The 19,487-nt window shown below is 48.3% G+C and overlaps 1 protein-coding gene across 10 annotated transcripts in view; it reads right to left on the reverse strand.

Moving 5' to 3' along the window:
* ttc6 (tetratricopeptide repeat domain 6) overlaps positions 1 to 19,487 on the reverse strand; it is a 630,178-nt gene that overhangs the window by 275,779 nt on the left and 334,912 nt on the right. For all 10 annotated transcript variants that reach the window (XM_070879081.1, XM_070879080.1, XM_070879076.1 and 7 more), the window contains one exon: positions 8,749 to 8,885. In XM_070879081.1, the coding sequence (XP_070735182.1) occupies positions 8,749 to 8,885 (137 nt within the window). The remainder of the gene's footprint in view (positions 1 to 8,748; positions 8,886 to 19,487) is intronic.

Genomic DNA, 19,487 nt, shown 5'->3' on the forward strand with positions numbered 1-19,487 from the left:
ACCGAGTGCAGCACCAGGAGCCCTCCAACAGCGTGCTGGGACGGCCTCACCCCGCCCCCCCCCCCCGCCCAGTGTGTGTGTCTCTGTCTCTGTCAGTGTCTCTCTCTCTCTCTGTCTGTCTGTCGGTGTGTGTCTCTCTCTCTCCATCTGTGTCAGTGTCTCTCTCTCTCTCTATCAGTGTCTATGTGGTTCTGACAGCGAGGAGAGGGGGAGGGAGTGGGGGGGGGGGAGAGGAGAGGGGGGAGAGAGGAGAGGGAGGCAGGGGGGAGAGGAGAGGGAGAGGGGGGAAGGAGAGGGAGGGGGGAGAGGGAGGGGGGGAGAGAGAGAGGGAGAGGGAGAGGGAGAGAGAGGGAGAGGGAGAGGGAGAGAGGGCGGGGAGAGAGGGGGGAGAGAGGGGGGAGAGGAGATGGAGGAAGGGGAGGGGAGGAGAGGGAGGGGGAGAGGAGGGAGGGGAGAGGGAGAGGGGGGAGGGAGAGGGAGGAGAGGGGGAGGCTGAACGGGCCCGGCCGACGAGAAGAAGCCGGGCCGAAGACTTCGGGCGGAGTCCGCCCCCAGCAAGATGCCGGGTGGGCGGGCCCTGCCGAAGATGTGAAGAGGGAGCGGACTGGACCTGAAGGGCGGGGGGGAGCCGGAGCGGAGCGGGAGCTGGGGTGGGGGGGGGTAGAGTGGGAGCGGGAACTGGGGAGCAGGGGGGGAGAGAGCCAGAGGGAGCGGGAGCTGAACGGGGTGGGCCGGTGCCAGAGCCAGAGCAGGAGCTCGAGGAGGGAGGTGCAGTCTGATCTTCGCCGCCCCAGTGAGCCCATTCGGCCAAGGCTAGGGGTGGCGTGCTTCGGGCCCCTCCCACACAGTTTCGGGCACCTGGAGCTACTGCACATGCGTGCACACTGTAGCGCGCATGTGCAGAGGTCCTGGCACTGTTTTCAGCGCCGGGACCTGGCTCCGCCCCCCACAGCTTGTGCTGCGCTGAGCCGAGGGCCTGGATCGACCTGAGGGAATGGAGAATACCGAAGTAAGTTTTCGGCGCGGTTCTGAGCGCGGAAATCAGGCGTGGCTCACGGGACTGTGCCGTTCTAGGTGCGGCCCGAAACTTGACCCCATAGAGCCTATTCTGCTACCCGTGGCCTTCCATCTAACAAGGCTCCATGCTAAGAGGGAAGTTTTGCAAAATTAGACCAATACTGTCAATTAACACATGTTTCAAGGATACCAGAGAAGCAGCCATGAAACTAAAAAATTATCTTTAATAGTCACTAGATTTTCTGCGAGCAGTAGCAGCAAAGACCCCGTCTTTGCTTCGAGAATGGTCTTCCTTGGAATTTAAGACCATAAGTGACAAATAGTTATTGTGTTGAAGGGAATTGATATGATCACTCTAAAAACCACAGAATGATAGAAGTTTATAGTGCAGAAGGAGGGTATTCCTCCCTTTATGTTTGTGTTGGCTCTGTGAGCATTCATGAAGAAGAACCAGTGTTCTAATACTAGGAGGAGCTAGACAGTGAGAGAATTGCAATTTCTCATCCTAATAGGAAATAGGAAACTAATGAAAGGCATTCAAGTGCAGAAATCTGAGGTGAGCTGTGTGGATAGAAAGGGATTTTGTGAACACACTGAGAGCTGAGGAATCCCTGACCCTGTAAGAGGCATGGGCCCAGGGGCAGCACGGGCCAGCCCACACTGTGATATGTGCGCGCACTAGGTCCGTGCAGCAGAGCTGGTCTCCAGTCATTTTGATTAATCCTTGCCACTGGACCAAGACCTAGCTCTGTCAAGTCCGTGTGGTGGCTGTTATGCAACGGCCACCACACATTAAAAAAATTCACGCACAGGCATCTTCCACCCTTCAGGATGTAGTTCGGGACCTGGAAGATTAGGTCCTTCATTGAAACACATGTGAACTCATCCCTTTTTGGCGTGGAAGCAAGTCATCCTCGATACGAGGGACCGCCTATGATGATGATTAATTGCTGTGTTCCTGGTAATTGAACCCGAGGTAACTTTGTTAATAACACCAAATAACAATGTGATATTAGATATCGTTCAGATTATTAGCGACGTCCAGTCTCCTGGACATATCACTTGACCAACTTGAGGCAGTGTTACCATCTTGAACCTTTTCTTCTTTGTTCAGGTTCTGAGACTTAAGATAGAATGCTACTGTTCTGATTTTTTGTAGATCCACCGATGGTCATACAAACTCAAGAACTGTTTATGACCTTGACCCAGTTGGCCTTAAAATGCAGCAGGTCCTGGCCGGTCTGTAGGATGGTTCGTGGACCTGCAACTTCAGCCAAAGCCAGAAAAAGACTGCTACAGATATCCCTGCCTTGACTGTATCCATGGTGAGCAAGAACTTGCATTTATACAGTGCCTTTCATTTAGAAGAAATGTCCCAAGGCACTTCACATAGGCGTAGGATAGGATACAGGCAGCAGAGTTTTGGATGAGTTAAAGGCTACAGAAGGCGTCGAATGCAAGGCCACCAGGAGACCACTGGAATAATCAAAATGAAAGTGACAAAGGCATGGATGAGGGTTTCAGCATCAAATGGGTTTCGGTAGCAGTGGAAGCTATGCACCATGTGATATTGGAAGAGAATATGGACTCAAACTCAGCTAAGGATTGATTAGGACACCAAGGGGGAGAAGTATGGTAGGGCTCTGTTTGTGGCATTAACTTTTTAAATGTTGAAAAGTTAGCGCCAGGCGCAAATGAATCTTAACCATCTAAACTGGGCTTTAGCGCACCAGGAAAGAAGAGGAGGTGGTAAATCAAGCGCTAATAACCTCAGTAGGGAGCTAACACCAGAACACTACCGAATTTCAGCAATCATCCTTCAATCCTTCACACTGTCTCATTCCAGCTCTTAAAGAAGAGGTTATATCAAACTGCAGCTGCTTATTTTCACCAGTCCTGCATTAGAAGGAGACCTGAGAGGTACTGTGACAACTTTTTGGTATGGCTGCTGCTAATCGAGCTGCATGGGAGAGAGCTCATTGTTTCAATGACATAGCATTGGAGGCATTGGTAGGGGCAGTCGAACGAAGGAGGGAAGCGCTCATCCCGGCAACTGGAAGGAGGCCATTGCCCCAGGTCTTCAAGGCCATGTGGAGGAAAGTGGCAGAGGAGGTGTCGGCCAGCACTGAAGTTCAAAAAACCCTCACACAGTGCCGGAAGAAATTCAACAACCTCAGTCGGGTGATCAAGGTGAGTACATGCTTCCACACCTCCTACATACTAACCTCTGAACCTCTGTCTGTGCACACTGTGCAAACCACCATTCCCCCACCGCTCACCCACCAAACATGTGCAGCTACTCAAACTCACATCCTCATCTCATGCCTTGTTCAACAACGGCAGGCATATCTCCCACACACATAGGTGGACTGTTATTCACACAAACTCCTTTCTTTTGCAGGCCAAGATGGCATACAATCGTAGGGAGCAGCAGAGGACAGGCAGGGGTGAATCTCAGCATCAGCAGCTATCTAACCTGGAGGAGTGAGTGCTGCAACTGATTGGGCAGCAGGTGGTGGGCGTCGTGGCCATCAGCGATGTCGACCCCACTGGGGGCAACAACGGTATCGTTATGCCCTCTCCTTTTCTGATCCCACTTCCCCCTCACACCAGCAGGCTTTATCACTTTCCAGCTCCTGATACTGTCTGCCTTCCTTGCTCCATTCCAGCCCTGAACATGAGTCTTATGCCTTTACGTTTTCAGTTAATCAGCCAGCTGATGACCAGCCTGTACCTGAGCCCTTCCATGATAGTGATGAGGGAGCAGAGAAGGAGGACCCAAGCACCGTGTCATTGCATCTCTCACCCGCAGGCACCAGCGCAGAGACTGGCACTACATGTTTGTTAGTGATTAGCTTAGGAGAGGGGTCTGCACAAGGTGATGCACTGGGCTCTAGCAGGCTGCAGCAAGGCCAAGGGGAAAAGGTAACTTGGGAGCCAGCACCCCAGAGGGAGAGTTTGTGTGCGAGTTCTGCTGCACAGGACTCAGATGAGGACCTCGGTGGGTTCACAAGAAGGGTGATGGTCATGCACTCTGACATGATAGGTGCAATGGTAAGGGTGCCCGAGAGACTCTCGTCAGTGGTAAGGAGCGTGGAGAAGTCAACCTCAAACATTGCACAGATCTCTGTGCACACCATGGAGCCCATCATTTTCAGTCTGCAGATGATGGTGAATTCCCAGAGAAACAGTATGGATCCAGACCTCAAGATGGGTGTCATGGGTGATGTGGCAGCTTCCATTGCAGCACAGGTAGAAGCAATGCAATGTCTCAGTGCTGTAACGCAGACAATGGTTGGTGGCATCCGAGTCTCAGACTGCTCTTATGCAGTCTCAGCTGGATGCCACGGAATGACTTAGTGCTGTCATGCAGTCAATGGTTGGTCGCGAAAACGGCCCGTTTCTGCCATTTAGCGGCAGCCATGTGCCGGAATCGAGTGGCTGCCGCGTTGCAGTCCAATGGCCACCCCGACCCAAATTCAGGTCTGAATTGGGTCCGAACCCAATTTCAGCCTGTCCCTAATTCCGCTCCACTGCTGATGCCCGCCACAAGCGCGTCATCAAAATATGCACCACCACTCTCCCTCACCTGCAGAATACTCTGCCTGAAATCCACTGCAAAAATTTGTTGATGCACCTTAACCTCACTGTGTGCGGCCCAGCAGCACGGCGGCCCTTCAAGGGGAGGGCCCACTGCCGTAGCCACCATGTTTTTATTTTTGCCCACCGACTTCCCGATCAGCCGGCAAAATAATGCCCACGGGTTTGGAAGGACTGCCAACAGGCAGCCTGACAACTCCTCTTGGGTGTCAGGCCGCTGGCCCGGCCGAAACCCTCCCTGGTGGCCCAGTGGCCAAAGATAAAAAATGCCGGATTCTCCCCCCTTTAACGGAGGGGAGTGTGGTGATGCACACGCGCTGTGACGTCACCGCCACTGAGTTCCGATCCCGCCCCAACTTCTGCCCCTCGGCCTCACTTCTGCCCCCACTATAACTGACTTCTGGTCCAACATAGAAAAAAATACTAAGTGCCGAAAGGCCGCATTCTCCCGGCAGAAAAAATCTTAAAGAAAAAGGTAGGTCCGCCAGTTTTCTGGCGGCCCTGAATTTCAGCCGTCAAGTCTCAGACTGCTCTCATGCAGTCTCAGCCGAATGCCTCATGAGCTCTGACTGCTGACTAAAACTTTACCCTATGCTGGCACATTTAAATAGTGCTCCTCCAGTTGACATCCAACTGAAACATGCCAGATGAAATGGCGTTGTCAGCGCCAGGCGGTAAAACAGGGGACGAGGGCCAATTTATCTTCCGGGGCAGTACTGTGTGGCGGTAGCAAGTTAGTAGAGAACCATTATCTTACGGGTGTTTAGTGCTGGATCCATACTCTCGTACGCTTCGGTGAAGGTGTTGATGGTAGTATGGAGTTCGACCTCCGAGTGTGCGCAAACACAAGCATCATCTGCATTTCGTAATTCAATGATAGAGGATGGGACTGGAGGCGATGGAGATTGAATGGACAATATGGCCCGTCCATCAGAACTGATCGAGCGTGGTCAATGCTTTGATGCTGGGTATGTTGGCCTGAGCAAGAACACTGATGTTGGTGTAACTATCCTGCCAATGGATTGAACATTTTCCCGGTTGTTCTGTAGATTAGCTCCATTCCAGTAGGAAGCTTGTTGAGGGTGAGATGGAGCATTGCAGCAAGGAAGATTGAGAAGAGCGTTGGTGCGATAACACAGCCTTGCTTGACCCCGGTTGACACATGTATTGGGTCTGTGGTGGATCCATTGGTCAGGATCACGGTTTGCATGTCATCGTGAAACAAGTGGAGGATCGTGATGAACTTTTGAGGCAAGTGAATTGAGCTAACAGTCATATAGGCCCGAGTGGAACCAAGCACGGTCAGTCCCAGCTGGGCAACAGAGGATAGGCATTGGAGGAGGAAGGTAAGGTTGACCATGTCAAAAGCTGCAGAACGGTCAAGGATGACATGGAGGGATAATGCACAATGGTCACAGTCACATAGAATGTAATTTGTGACTTAGGTTAGGGCTATGGGAGAGTTGGGCATGGATTTGAGAGGAGACAACGGTTCATGGACTTTGGAGATGAAAGGGAGGTTGAAGATGGTTGTAAACACAGAGGGGTTGAGAGTATTTTTTTTTAAAGAGTGGGGGACAGATGATGGGATTGTTGAAAGGGAGAGGGACAGTACCTGAGGAGAGGGAACCATTTGCACTATCAGCTAGGGAAGGAAAGTTGGATGGTCAGCAATTTAATTGGAATGAGGTCAAGGGAGCAGGAAGTAGGTTTCATGCACAAGATTTGCTCGGAGAGGGCATGAGAAGAGATAGGACATAAATAAGGGAAAGACAAGAGTTTAGGGCTAGACTAGGACATGGGGAGGTTTGGCTTGGTGTGGAAGTGGGGAAGCAGCTGAACAGATGGTCTCAATCTTAGTGACAAATATGTCCACGAGCTGCTCATACTTGTTGTTAAAGGTGGTGGTGGAGGGAGCATTGGGTTTAAGGAAACAGTTAGTAGAAAAGAAGCCAGTAGTTATTTTTACTTTCCAGGATTATCCTCGAGTAGTATATGTGGTTTCTCTTAGACCCTGTTAAGGTAATCTAAGAAGGCGGTGACTTTTCCAATGATGCAGTAGGAAGATGCACCACTTGTATGGCATTGAACTATCTAAACCAACAAGGTCAAAGGTTAGACTCCTGGACTACAATGAGTTATTTAATCTCAATTGGACCATTACAATTGTTCTGAGTGACCTTCATTTAAGGAGCAGTAACATCTGCCAAAGTTTCATCTCCTGATTGCTATGCAATGACTCCTACAAGAAATGAGTGTATATAGATGTTCTGTGAGAGCTCAACTGTGATAATTTCCCTCCCTCCCATGGCCAAATATTCTGCCACCATTCATTCAAAAAGAATGAACACTTAGTGAGGTATGGCTGATGGCATTCATGTAACTGTATCCCAACTGTAGAAAAAAAATTAAGTAGAGGGAACCTAATTAATCAAAGAGGACCTAATTAAGTAAAGTTAAAAACCAAAAGCAAAGGCTGTAAGAAAAAAAAGAAATACGTGCTACAAAACACAGGGAAAATGTTAAAACTACAACTCTCAGGAAGATAAATCACCTTAACACAGTATAAACCAGAAAGTTGGGCCAAGGCTAGGTCACATGGGGTGTTAAGAGATTACGGGAAACAAAGGAGGATTGAGAAAAATCTCAACTGGTTAAGAGCAGATCAGCCAAGAGGGGAAGAGTTTGCAGACCTGAGAATGATGTAGCATGTAACTTATCAGATAAAAGGTACACAGGGGAGGTAACGAAGCTTGCTGTCAATATAATTGTATTAATCAATTAATATTTGTAATCATAATATTTAGGTGAAACTTTGTGGCGCGGCAGGGAAACAACAAATGGATAGCTTCCGCGTGGAACTTCATGATTTTTTATGTATTCTGACTGTATAAAAATAGCAGCCCCGAAGCTGCTCGGGGAGAACAGCTGGTTTGGGTCACCGAGTTACTGAACTCGTGTAGAAGCTGTCTCTCCCTCAATCGAGTACTTTATAATAAACAATTCTTTTCTCCAAAACAGGCTTGTGTTGAGTATCTTTGTAATACTCCACAACACCAACAAAAATGACCACCATCAGAAAAGAGAGAAAGGGGGGGGGTAAAAAAGTAAAACGTTCCAAAAGTGTACTGAAATTAAAGTTCTAAAAATGTTTCTATGCAAGGATTCCAAATTTAATGGCTGATTTGCACATAAGATATAAGGTTAAAACAGAGACTCATGTATTGTTACCAACATTGACCATTGAATTTCCACAGGGGTCTCCAAGTCAATCACTGTAACTTTGGCAGAAGATCTACAGAAACCACAGAGCAATGGTATTAACATAATTTATGATGGTTCTCTGGGGTTTCCGCAGATCTATGACTAAAGTTACAGTGAACTATTGGAAGAACTCTGGTGGAAATTAATGGCAATGATACTTTATGGGGCGGATTTTTGGCTCCTCTCCACTCTGTGTTTCTTACCGGAGCGGCGGCAATGGCGGCGGTGAGGTGTTCTGGCTGGTCGGTCAGCCTGCAACGCCCCGTAGCGATCGTCGGGTCTGATTTTGCGGCGGCATGCAGCAGCACCACCCAAAAGAGCTGCGCTGGTTGCAACACCCCTGGTTGTGAGTTTTGACCCTTGCCCAACCCATACATCCTGCAGTGCGCCCTGCAGTGCACGCCTGGGTAATCAGGCGGTGCAACGATACTGACAGCGGAGAGGTAAGTAATGGACTCCTAAGGTAAGTGTGATTGTTTCTTCTTTTAATTTTTTTTGCGATTTGTGTTGTGCTGGCATGAGCAATGTTTGCGAATGTTGTTATTTTTTTTAGGATTTCCCCTCCTCCTCCAGGCGTTTCTCAGAGTACTCCCGGCCAGGCTCTTTAGCTCAGGAGTTTCCCATGCTAACACCCTAAGAGAGGCGTACAATGCCTCCCTTAGTGCTGCGCCCCCTGACTCAGGGTCCAGCTGCCCAATGTTACTTACTGAGGTGAAAACTATTCCCGGGCGCAAACTTTACCGCATGCTGCCATTACCGCCCCAAAAACATCAAAGCCGAAAATCCAGCCTGTATACAAGTATACTTTATCATTTGACTGTTTTTTGCAATATAGAAAAGCTTTTATTTAAAAGTTGCATAGCTTACCTTGCCTGAGCATTGTCAGGATCCTGCTTAATTAATGCTGAAAAGTCTTGAATTGCTCCATGCCAGTTGGAATTCTCAAAATGAAATAAACCATGTTTCATCATAGCATCTGTTCTTTTTGGATTCAAAGTAAAAGCCTACAATAAAATATACAAAATGTATATAAGATATTTGTATCTATAAATACTCTTTCATTTACCACTTTCTTGATCAACTGATTATAATTTCATGAAAATATAAAATTAGGCTAATAATTTAGATGTTTATGTTACATCTACACTAATTGCTATGGATAAAAACAATTTTTAAAGTGATAAATTTGGAAGCATATTTTTCAAAACAATTCTATACCAAGTACCCCATGTTGTACCAACCATTGTTCTATTTTAGAGAAGTACACTTGTATTAATTTTCTAATCAACACAACGTCCATGTCTTCCCTTAACTGAACTGCATTTTGAGTAAAATAAACTCATCAGCGTACCTTTTCTAACTTTGTACTGCTAGTCGGGAGCTTCACAGACTGAAAGCTCATATCAGAAATTTGGGTACACATGGCACATGATTTTATGACCATTTAAGTTACCAGTGAACAAATCACATGTCGTGCACACTTGAATTTCCAATGGTCTCTTAATGATGCTCCTTGCTGGAATAGCAACGTTGAAAAGTTATCCCCACTACACACTGTCTAATTTTGTTTCAGATTGTGTTTTACAATTTTCCTCAGAATTTTGACTCATAAATGTACAAACATGAACAAAGCAAAACACAAGGTGAGGAATTAGAAATAATTTTAACAAATAATACAAATGTATACAGCTTTCATCAGTAAGTAATTTACTATCAAAGTTATAAATGACATTCTATGTGACTATGACCATAGGAATATAGGGCTAGAACCACCACTTTTGAGCTTATCGGCCAAAAATGGCCGTTATTTCCGGCCTGGGCGGTAAAAAAGGGTTTTCAGATCACCGGCTTCTCGCCCATTCTCAAAACACCTAGTTTACATTTTTGAAAATCGGCGTTACCGTGAGCGATATCAAATGGGCGGTAGCGTTAAATTTTTTTGACCTTCTGCTGTAAGGTGTGGCCGTCCTTAGCAACGGCATGGTAACGCTCGATTCCTGCGATTCTGGAGGTCAAGGATCACCATGACATGCGCAGAAGGGGAGACAGAGAGAGAGGGAGCTCAGAGGGACTGAAGGCGTGGCTGGGTGTGGTGTGGCTGCTTTGGGAGGAAGGAGGGAGACTTTAGAACTTCACAGCAAGTAGGCAAACAAAAAGTAGCAGTTACCAGCCACATATTTGATTGAATTTGCCCTATAATGGAGGGAGAGGAGGAGGCATCACATTACGCTGTGGAGACTGACGCTGGAGAGATCATTGAGGTGGGAGAGAAGCACATTGGAAGCCGCAAAAGAGCCAGGAGGTTCTCGGACGAGGCAAATGCCTCCCTCCTGCAGGAGGTCGAGTCACGTGATTTGACACAGGGAGGGCGTGGGAAGTCCACCCCAAAGGCCTACCAGAGGATATGAACCGAGATAGCAGAGGTGGTCGTTATTTCCGGTGTGGGCGGTGAGGGCAACCAATGCCGCAAATGATGGAACGACCTTGTGGGATCTGCAAGAGCAAGTATTACAGTGAGTTACATGTACTTATGTATTTATATAATTTGATTTTTAACAGTCATGAGTGACTATCAGCAGATGTGAGGTTTTGCACTTTTACCGGCAATGTTTTACTCAAAGCCTGCGGTCACGGTGTACGTCTTTAGGTAAAGAATGATAATAATCATAATAATCATGATTACATCTGTCGGTTTTGATACGTATGCAATACCTTGTAACCAGCATTCTACCACTACCAGAGGACGCATCTGTTGGAGTCCCAAGGGATCCCAGCATATAAGCAGGCCTCCCATGCTGTGCTGGCACTCTGAATTACAATAAAGAGACTAAGGTCACAACAGCTCAAGCACAGCTCTAGGCCTCGTGGAGTTATTCTACAGATAAGTAGAGATATATTAACTGACGACGAGAACAGATCACGGACTTACACGCAGAGATGACTGCCGTTGGTAGTTTAGAAAAGTTTACAGAGGGTGAAACCTTTACTTGGGTTTCGCTGGCCAAGTATCGCTTCTACACACACCGCCGCACCGAGGGCCAGGATTTAGCAGAATATGTCACAGACCTACGAAGACTCGCGGAACCGTGCGAATTTAGCGAACTCCTCAACAATGTGTTGCGGGTTGTTTTCGCGACGGAACGGGACGTGAAGTGGACCATCACCTTAAGCCAGGCATTCACGACCTCAATGTTGAGATTTTCCAAGAATCAAAACTCATTGGCAAGAAAATAACTGTTGATCAAAGAATTAGTCCAACTCAGAGTCCGCCAAGGGGTGTAAATGTGAATCGTTTAACATGCTGGCGTTGCGGGGATAACCATTGAGCCCATCTATGTCAATTCAGACACTATGTGTGCAAAGGCTGCGGCCAAAAGGGCCACCCACAGCGAATGTGCAGAAGAACTGCGACTCAAAATGTGGCAGAGGAGTCGGCAGGAGGTTTCCGATCCAGCAAGGATCATAAAGTACAAGCTAAAGAGGTGACTCAGCCCGAGGAAGCAGTGCACGGGGTGCACACCTTCACTACCAAAAGTCCCCCCATGATGATGAAAGTCAAGATAAATGGCGTTCCTGTTTCCATGGAGTTGGACACGGGGGCGAGTCAGTCACTTATGAGCCAGAAGGCATTTGAGAGGCTGTGGGGCAACAAAGAACAAAGATCCAAACTGAGCCCGATTCAGACAAAGCTGCGCACATACACCAAGGAACTGATCCCAGTTATCGGCAGGGCGAACGTAAAGGTATCCTAGGATGGAGAGATAGACGAATTGCCACTGTGGGTTGTACCAGGCGACGGGCGAACGCTGCTTGGCAGAAGCTGGATGGGGAAGATTCAGTGGAACTGGGAACGTCAAAGCACTATCTTCAGTGGACGATGCTTCCTGTGCTCAAGTGCTGAGCAAGTTCCCATCCCTATTTGAACCAGGCATCGGCAACTTCACAGATGCCAAAGTGCAGATCCACTTGGTCCCCGAGGCACAGCCTGTTCATCACAAGGCTCGAGCAGTCCCTTACATGATGAGGGAGAAAGTGGAGGTCGAATTGGACAGACTTGAATGCAAGGGAATCATATCACCAGTCGAATTCAATGAGTGGGCCAGCCCGATTGTTCCAGTACTTAAGAGCGATGGCACGGTCAGAATCTGCGGCGACTACAAGGTAACGGTCAACCGAATTTCATTACAGGACCAGTACCCGCTACCCAAAGCCGATGATCTCTTTGCGACATTAGCAGGGAGAAAGGCATTCACCAAGCTGGATCTAACCTCCGCTTATGACCCAGGAACTGGCTGAGTTGTCGAAAAAATTATCATGCATTAACACACACAAGGGACTGTTTTTGTAACACAAGTGCCCGTTCGGGATCCGCTCGGCTGCAGCCATCTTCCAAAGGAACATGGAGAGTCTGTTGAAATTGGTTGTATTTCAGGATGACATCCTAATCACTGGTCGCGACACCACCGAACACCTGCACAACCTGAAGTCGACTAAACAGAGTCGGACTCCGACTGAAACGATTCAAGTGTGTCTTCCTGGCGCCACAGGTAGAATTCCTGGGGAGGAAGATTGCGGCAGACAGCATCAGGCCCACGGATTCGAAGACAGAGGCCATCAAGAATGCACCCAGACCACGAAATGTAATGGAGCTGCGCTCGTTCCTGGGACTCCTCAACTATTTCGGTAACTTTCTTTCAGGGTTAAGCACCTTGCTCGTACAGTTGTACAGGGCCTTGGTGAGGCCACACCTGGAGTATTGTGTACAGTTTTGGTCTCCTAACCCGAGGAAGGACATTCTTGCTATTGAGGGAGTGCAGCGAAGGTTCACCAGACTGATTCCCGGGATGGCGGGACTGACATATCAAGAAAGACTGGATCAACTGGGCTTGTATTCACTGGAGTTCAGAAGAATGAGAGGGGATCTCATAGAAACGTTTAAAATTCTGATGGGTTTAGACAGGTTAGATGCAGGAAGAATGTTCCCAATGTTGGGGAAGTCCAGAACCAGGGGTCACAGTCTAAGGATAAGGGGTAAGCCATTTAGGACCGAGATGAGGAGAAACTTCTTCACCCAGAGAGTGGTGAACCTGTGGAATTCTCTACCACAGAAAGTTGTTGAGGCCAATTCACTAAATATATTCAAAAATGAGTTCGATGTAGTCCTTACTACTCGGGGGATCAAGGGGTATGGCGAGAAAGCAGGAATGGGGTACTGAAGTTGCATGTTCAGCCATGAACTCATTGAATGGCGGTGCAGGCTCGAAGGGCCGAATGGCCTACTCCTGCATCTATTTTCTATGTTTCTATGTTGCACAAGTTGCTACGCAGGGGAGACGACTGGGTTTGGGGTCAAAATCAAGAGACCGCCTTCAAAAAGGCCAGAAACTTGCTGTGTTCGAACAAGTTACTTGTATTGTATGACCCAAGTAAACGTCTAGTTTTAGCATGTGACACGTCGTCGTACGGTGTCGGGTGTGTTTTACAGCAAGCATATCTAGCGGGCAAACTCCAACTGGTTGCATATGCGTCTAGAAGTCTATCCAAGGCCGAAAGAGCCGACAGTATGGTCGAGAAGGAGGCTTTGGCCTGTGTCTATGGGGTAAAAAAAAAATTCACCAGTATTTGTTCGGACTCAGGTTCGAGTTAGAAACCAATCACAAGCCCCTAATCTCACTGTTTTCAGAAAACCAAGGCATAAACACCAATGCTTCATCGCGAATCCAAAGATGGGCACTAACCCTGTCGGCCTACGATTATACGATCCGCCACAGGACAGGCACCGAGAACTACGCCGATGCCCTCAGCTGGCTACCATTGCCCACCACCGGGATGGAAATGGCGCAGCCCGCAGACCTGTGCCTGGTCATGGACGTCTTCGAAAGCGAAGGGTCACCTGTAATGGCCTGCCAGATCAGGACCTGGACCAACCAGGACCCTGTGTTATCTCTTGTAAAAAGTTGCGTCCTCAATGGGGGCTGGTCAGCGATCCCAAGAGAATTGCAAGACGAGATAAAGCCGTTTCACCGTTGTAAAGACGAAATGTCCATCTAATCGGATTGCCTCTTTTGGGGCAACCGTGTCATCCTGCCAAAAAAAGGCAGGGCAACCTTCATACGTGACCTACACAGTGCCCACCCAGGCATAGTCACGATGAAGGCTATCGCCAGGTCCCACGTCTGGTAGCCCGGCATTGACTTGGACTTGGAGTCGTGCGTGCGCCAGTGTAACATTTGCTCACAATTGAGCAATGCCCCCAGCGAGGCTCCACTTAGTCTGTGGTCCTGGCCCTCAAACCCATGGTCCAGGATCCACGTAGATTATGCGGGCCCCTTTCTCGGGAAAATGTTCTTCGTTGTAGTGGACGCCTACTCTAAGTGGATCGAATGTGTAATAATGGCATCCAGCACGTCCACCGCCACCATTGAAAGCCTCAGGGCCATGTTCGCCACCCATAGCTTGCCCGACATTCTGGTCAGCGACAATGGTCCGTGTTTCACCAGGTCGGAATTCAATGAATTCATGACCCGCAATGGCATTAAGCATGTCAGGTCTGCACCGTTCAAGCCCGCATCCAATGGCCAAGCGGAGCGGGCAGTCCAAACCATCAAGCCAAGCTTGAAACGCATGTCGGAAGGCTCCCTGCAGACACGCCTGTCCCGAGTCCTGCTCAGCTACCGCACAAGGTCCCACTCACTCACCGGGGTTCTCCCTGCTGAACTGCTCATGAAAAGGGAATTCAAAACAAGGCTCTCTCTAGTCCACCTTGATCTCCATGACCATGTAGAGGGCAGGCGGCATCAACAAAGTATGTACCATGATCACGCAAATTTGTCACACAATATTAAAGTCAATGACCCTATATTTGTACTCAACTATGGATATGGTCCCAAATGACTCGCTGGCACAGTCATAGCCAAAGAAGGAAGTAGGGTGTTTGAGGTCAAACTTGCAAATGGACTAACTTGCAGAATGCATTTGGACCAAACCAAATTGCGATTCACAGGCAGCCACAAGCAACCTGAAGAGGACACCACCAACTTCGACCCTCCGATACACACACAAGTGGCAACCGACATCACGGTTGGCCACGAAGCTGAACTCAGATCATCCCCAGCATCCCAGCAAGGTAAGCTGTGCAGCAGCCCAGTGAAGGCCCAACCAACTCACCTGCACCTGTGTTTGTACCGAGACAATTGTCTAGGGAGCGGAAAGCCCCAGATCATCTCACCATGAAAATAAGTGTACTATTGACTTTGCCGGGGGGGGGGGAAGTGATGTTATGTATGCAACACCTTGTAACCAGCATTCTACCGCCACCAGAGGGCGCATCTGTTGGAGTCCCAAGAGATCCCAGCATCCCTTGAGAGCATTGTATATAAACAGGCCTTTCATGCTGTGCTAGCACTCTGAGTTACAATAAAAAGACTAAGGTCACAGCAGCTCAAGCACAGCACTAGGCCTCGTGGAGTTATTCTACAGATAAGTAGAGACATATTAGGTTATGTGTTGTATCAGTCTCTGTGACAGTACCTAGAAATGATATCATGCAATGATCTCATGCCATGTCATCCTGTCACCTTTTACAGAAGAAGCTATCGACGATGAGGTCCATGCAAAGGCAAATGGGTGGGGGGCCACCAGTCCCCAGCGACATCATAGAGATGGAGGAGCGAGTGCCAGCACTCATGAGAAAGCACCCCCGGACAGCCACGGATGCATCTGCAGACCCTGAAGTTATGCCAGGTGAGTAAAGCATACACCATTGCATGATGTAAAGTCAATAGATGCCACACCAACTCATATCCGACCAATCATATATGATAGATGATTTCTAAAAGTGTCAGAGAAATAATGCAGGCCAAATGAAAATCATTGCAATGAACAATGTGTTGATGCACAATGTGTTGATGGTCATGAAATGTGATGTCTGTGATGATTTTGAGAGCGGCGGTGCTTTTGTCGTGCATATGCTGTGTGTAGTGCTGGACTCACCTTGTCACCCTAGCACCCCCTTCTCCTCTAATAACCTCATTTGTGTCTTGCAGCTCAGCCAGTAGCGCGGCCCCAGGCAAGGCCACAGAGGCCAGAAGGTGGGGGCGCGGGGCAGGAGTTGGCGGACGATCCTATTACATCTGGTGCTGAGGAGCTCCGATTGTCACTCGTCAATCTGCTGGGTCTGCTCTTGACGGATGAGAGCGCGGACTTCGAAGAACCTGCAGCGCTACGCTCCAGAACCCATTCCACCCCAAGGCCATCTATTGGTCTTCCGGTCATTCCCGCCTCCACTCTGGAGGTACCGGCCCCAAGTATCTCTCCACAGGGCACCCCATTTGTCCCCCGGAAGGCGCCAACCCCGTGGAGGTCTCGTGGATGCGGCAGATCTGTTCCACGAGCGCGACATGACAGCGGAGAGATGGTACAGTTATCCAGGAGGACTGTAGATATTGGTGTCCAGTTCATTGAAGCTTTGGGGGGCATATCCTGACACCTGGCCACCATGACTGAGTACATTCCGCGCATGGCGGAGTCCCTGGATGCGATAGCCAGGAACACTGCTGCCACAGCCCTCCCAGAGGTCCCAGAGCGCAGCACTCTACCCCTAGGTTCCGCACCGCCACTGCGAATGACAGGTGAGAGCAAGGACCAAGATCCTGCTTCTGCATCAGAGAATGTTATCCACTTGGCACCCCCCGCTCCTGCACCCGTCCAACCAACGCATCTGCCTTTATCCCCCCCCCCAATAAGGCACCGCCTGAGGAGCTTCTCGGCCAGGCGCGTGGAGCGAGGAGGGGAAGGGATAGAGATGGGAAGAGGAAGAAGAAGATGAAGGAAAGTGAGGTGCATATGCGCAGCTGATGGCTGTGTTATATCTCCATCTGGGTGTATGCAATTTGTTGCAATGTATGGGGGCTGGGGACCACACTCTTGTTTTGCCTTTGTATTTTGTGTTGCTGGACATGCTGAACATGTGATTGGTGTCAATGGTGGAAAAAGTGGGATGTGGGCGGGGGTTGGGTGTTATTGGCTGTGATACTTATGATTTCAGACCAATGTTGGTATTAAACTTTTGTTATTGAACATAACCTTGTTGCACATTGTCTCAGATAGCTGGACCGTTACACACTGGTGATTCCTTACCATGAAAGAGTTAAATACAACTTAACATCAATCAACGTAAACTTTAACTGTTACCAAGGTGATGGGCAGCACTGATGTCTGAGCTGTACACACACAGCAGTGTGTCAGCGTTGTCATTCATATCAGCGCTCTTTCAGTCAAATCTTTCCGATATCAGCTCCTCACGTAAAAGTGGGATTTAACAAATGCCAGCCACACCGCTGACGGTCGTTCCGGTTAGTTCAACTTTTTGTGAGCATTTCTTGAGCGAGCAATATTGTGGGCGATATGTGTGCGAGGAGGTGAAATTGACAATGGCCGATCTCCATGGCCGCTAGTTTGGGTAATTATCTCTTTACGACAAAAAACAGTCGCCGGGCGTTAATATTGAATCTCGGCGTTAATTCCGTGCGGAAAGTAACGCTGGGCGATATTATGGCCGTTGAAATCACCCATTCTGCTGATTCCACCCCAAAAAAGTGGGCGGGCGGTAATATTTTTTCTCGGCGTTAAGCCCATTGGGAAAATAATGCTCGGCGATAAGTCTCCTAAGAAAGCCCGTCAGCTTCCACTTTGTGCCAGAATGGGCTATATACGGGCGTTATACGTCATTTCAGCGGTTAAATGGACGTTAAGTGGGTGTTAAGCATGCAAAAAAAGTGGAGGTTCTAGCCCATTGGAACAGGATTCGGCCATTTAGCCCCTCGAGCCTGTTTCACCATTCAATGAGATCATGGCTGACCTGCAACCTAACTCCATATACTCGCCTTTGCCTCATATCCCTTAATACCTTCGGTTAACAAATCTATCAATCTCAGATTTAAAATCAACAATTGATCTAGCTTCAATTGCCGTTTGTGGAAGGGAGTTCCAAACTTCTACCACCCTTTGTGTCTAGAAGTATTTCCTAATTTCACTCCTGAAAGGGCTGGCTCTAATTTTTAGACTCTGCCCCCTAGTCCTAGACTCCTCAACTAGCAGAAATAGTTTCTCTCTATCTAGCCGATCTGCTCCCCGTAAACCTCACCTCATCCAAAACTCTGCTGCCTGTATCCTTTCCCACACCAAGCAGGATTTGGTATGCAACCATGTTGCATTATCCCTCATCATTCTTGACCTCTCTACAGCCTTTGACATGGTCGACCACATTATCCTCTTCCAAAGCCTGTTCTCCATAGCCCAGTTCAGTGGAACTGCTCTTTCTTGGTTTCACTCTTACATATCTGATCGCAGTCCCAGCAATGGCTTCTCCGTTATTTCTGTAGTCCCCCAGGATCTATCCTTGGCTTCCTCCTCTTCCTCATCTACATGCTGCACCTTGGCAATAACATCCTTACATGTAGGGTCAGATTCCTCATGCACACTGATGACACTCAGCTCTACCACACCACTACCTCTCTCGATCCCTTCACTGCCTTTGTTTTATCAGACTGCTTGCCCAACTTGAGCCACAATTTCCTCCAGCTAAACATTGGGAAAATCAAAGCCCCTGTCACAAATCCATACCCTTCGCACTGATTACATGCTCCTCCCCAGCTGATGTCTCAGGTTGAACCAAACAGCTCTAACCTCAGCATCAGCTGAGGGAGGGCGGTAGATGGTAAACAACAGGAGGTTTCCTTGACCATGCTTGACCTGAAATCATGAGACTTTATGGGGTCCGGAATCAATGTTGAGAACTCCCAAGGCCACTCCCTCTCGACTGTATACCACTGTGCCACCACCTCTGGTGGGTTTGTCCTACCTGTGGGACAGGACATACCCAGGGATAGTAATGGAAGAGTCTGGGACATTGGCTGAAAGGTATGATTCTGTGAGTAGGACTGCATCAGGTTGTGGCTTGACTAATCTGTGGGATAGCTGTCCCAATTTTAGTACGTCCCCAGATGTTAGTGAGGAGGACTTTTCAGGTTCAACTGGGTTGAGTGTGCCTTTATCGTGTTCGGAATCGCTGCCTAGGTTGATGCTGGGTGGTCCGTCCAGTTTTTTAATTCTTATTGTTGATTTTCATAGTGGTCTGGTACAATTGACTGGCTTGCTAGGCCATTTCAGAGGGCAGTTCAGAGTTAAACACATTGCTGTTAGTCTGGAGTCACATATAGGCCAGACCAGGTAATGACATCAAATTTCCTTCACTAAAGGACATTAGTGAAACAGATGGGATTTTATGACAGTTTCCTGGTCACCATTACTGATACTTGCATTTATTTTAAATTCCAGATTTATTTAATGAACTGGATTTAAAGTTCCCAGCTGCTGTGGTGGGATTTGAATTTTCAGTCTCTGGCCTCATTATAATATTTAAATAGATGACGCTCCTCCTGGCAGCAAGTTAGCTATCCGTCCCCCCCATCCCGCCTCCATTAAAGTGGTCAAGTTTGAGGTGGGTTCTGGTCGGAATTCAGTTTTTAACATTTTAACTTACCACACATACCCAACCTACCCCCGTTTCTTTAGGTTAAAATTCCCCCCTCTGTTTTCTGTTTTGT

Source organism: Pristiophorus japonicus, chromosome 4 (genome assembly GCF_044704955.1).
Source record: "Pristiophorus japonicus isolate sPriJap1 chromosome 4, sPriJap1.hap1, whole genome shotgun sequence".
Lineage (NCBI taxonomy): Eukaryota > Metazoa > Chordata > Chondrichthyes > Pristiophoridae > Pristiophorus > Pristiophorus japonicus.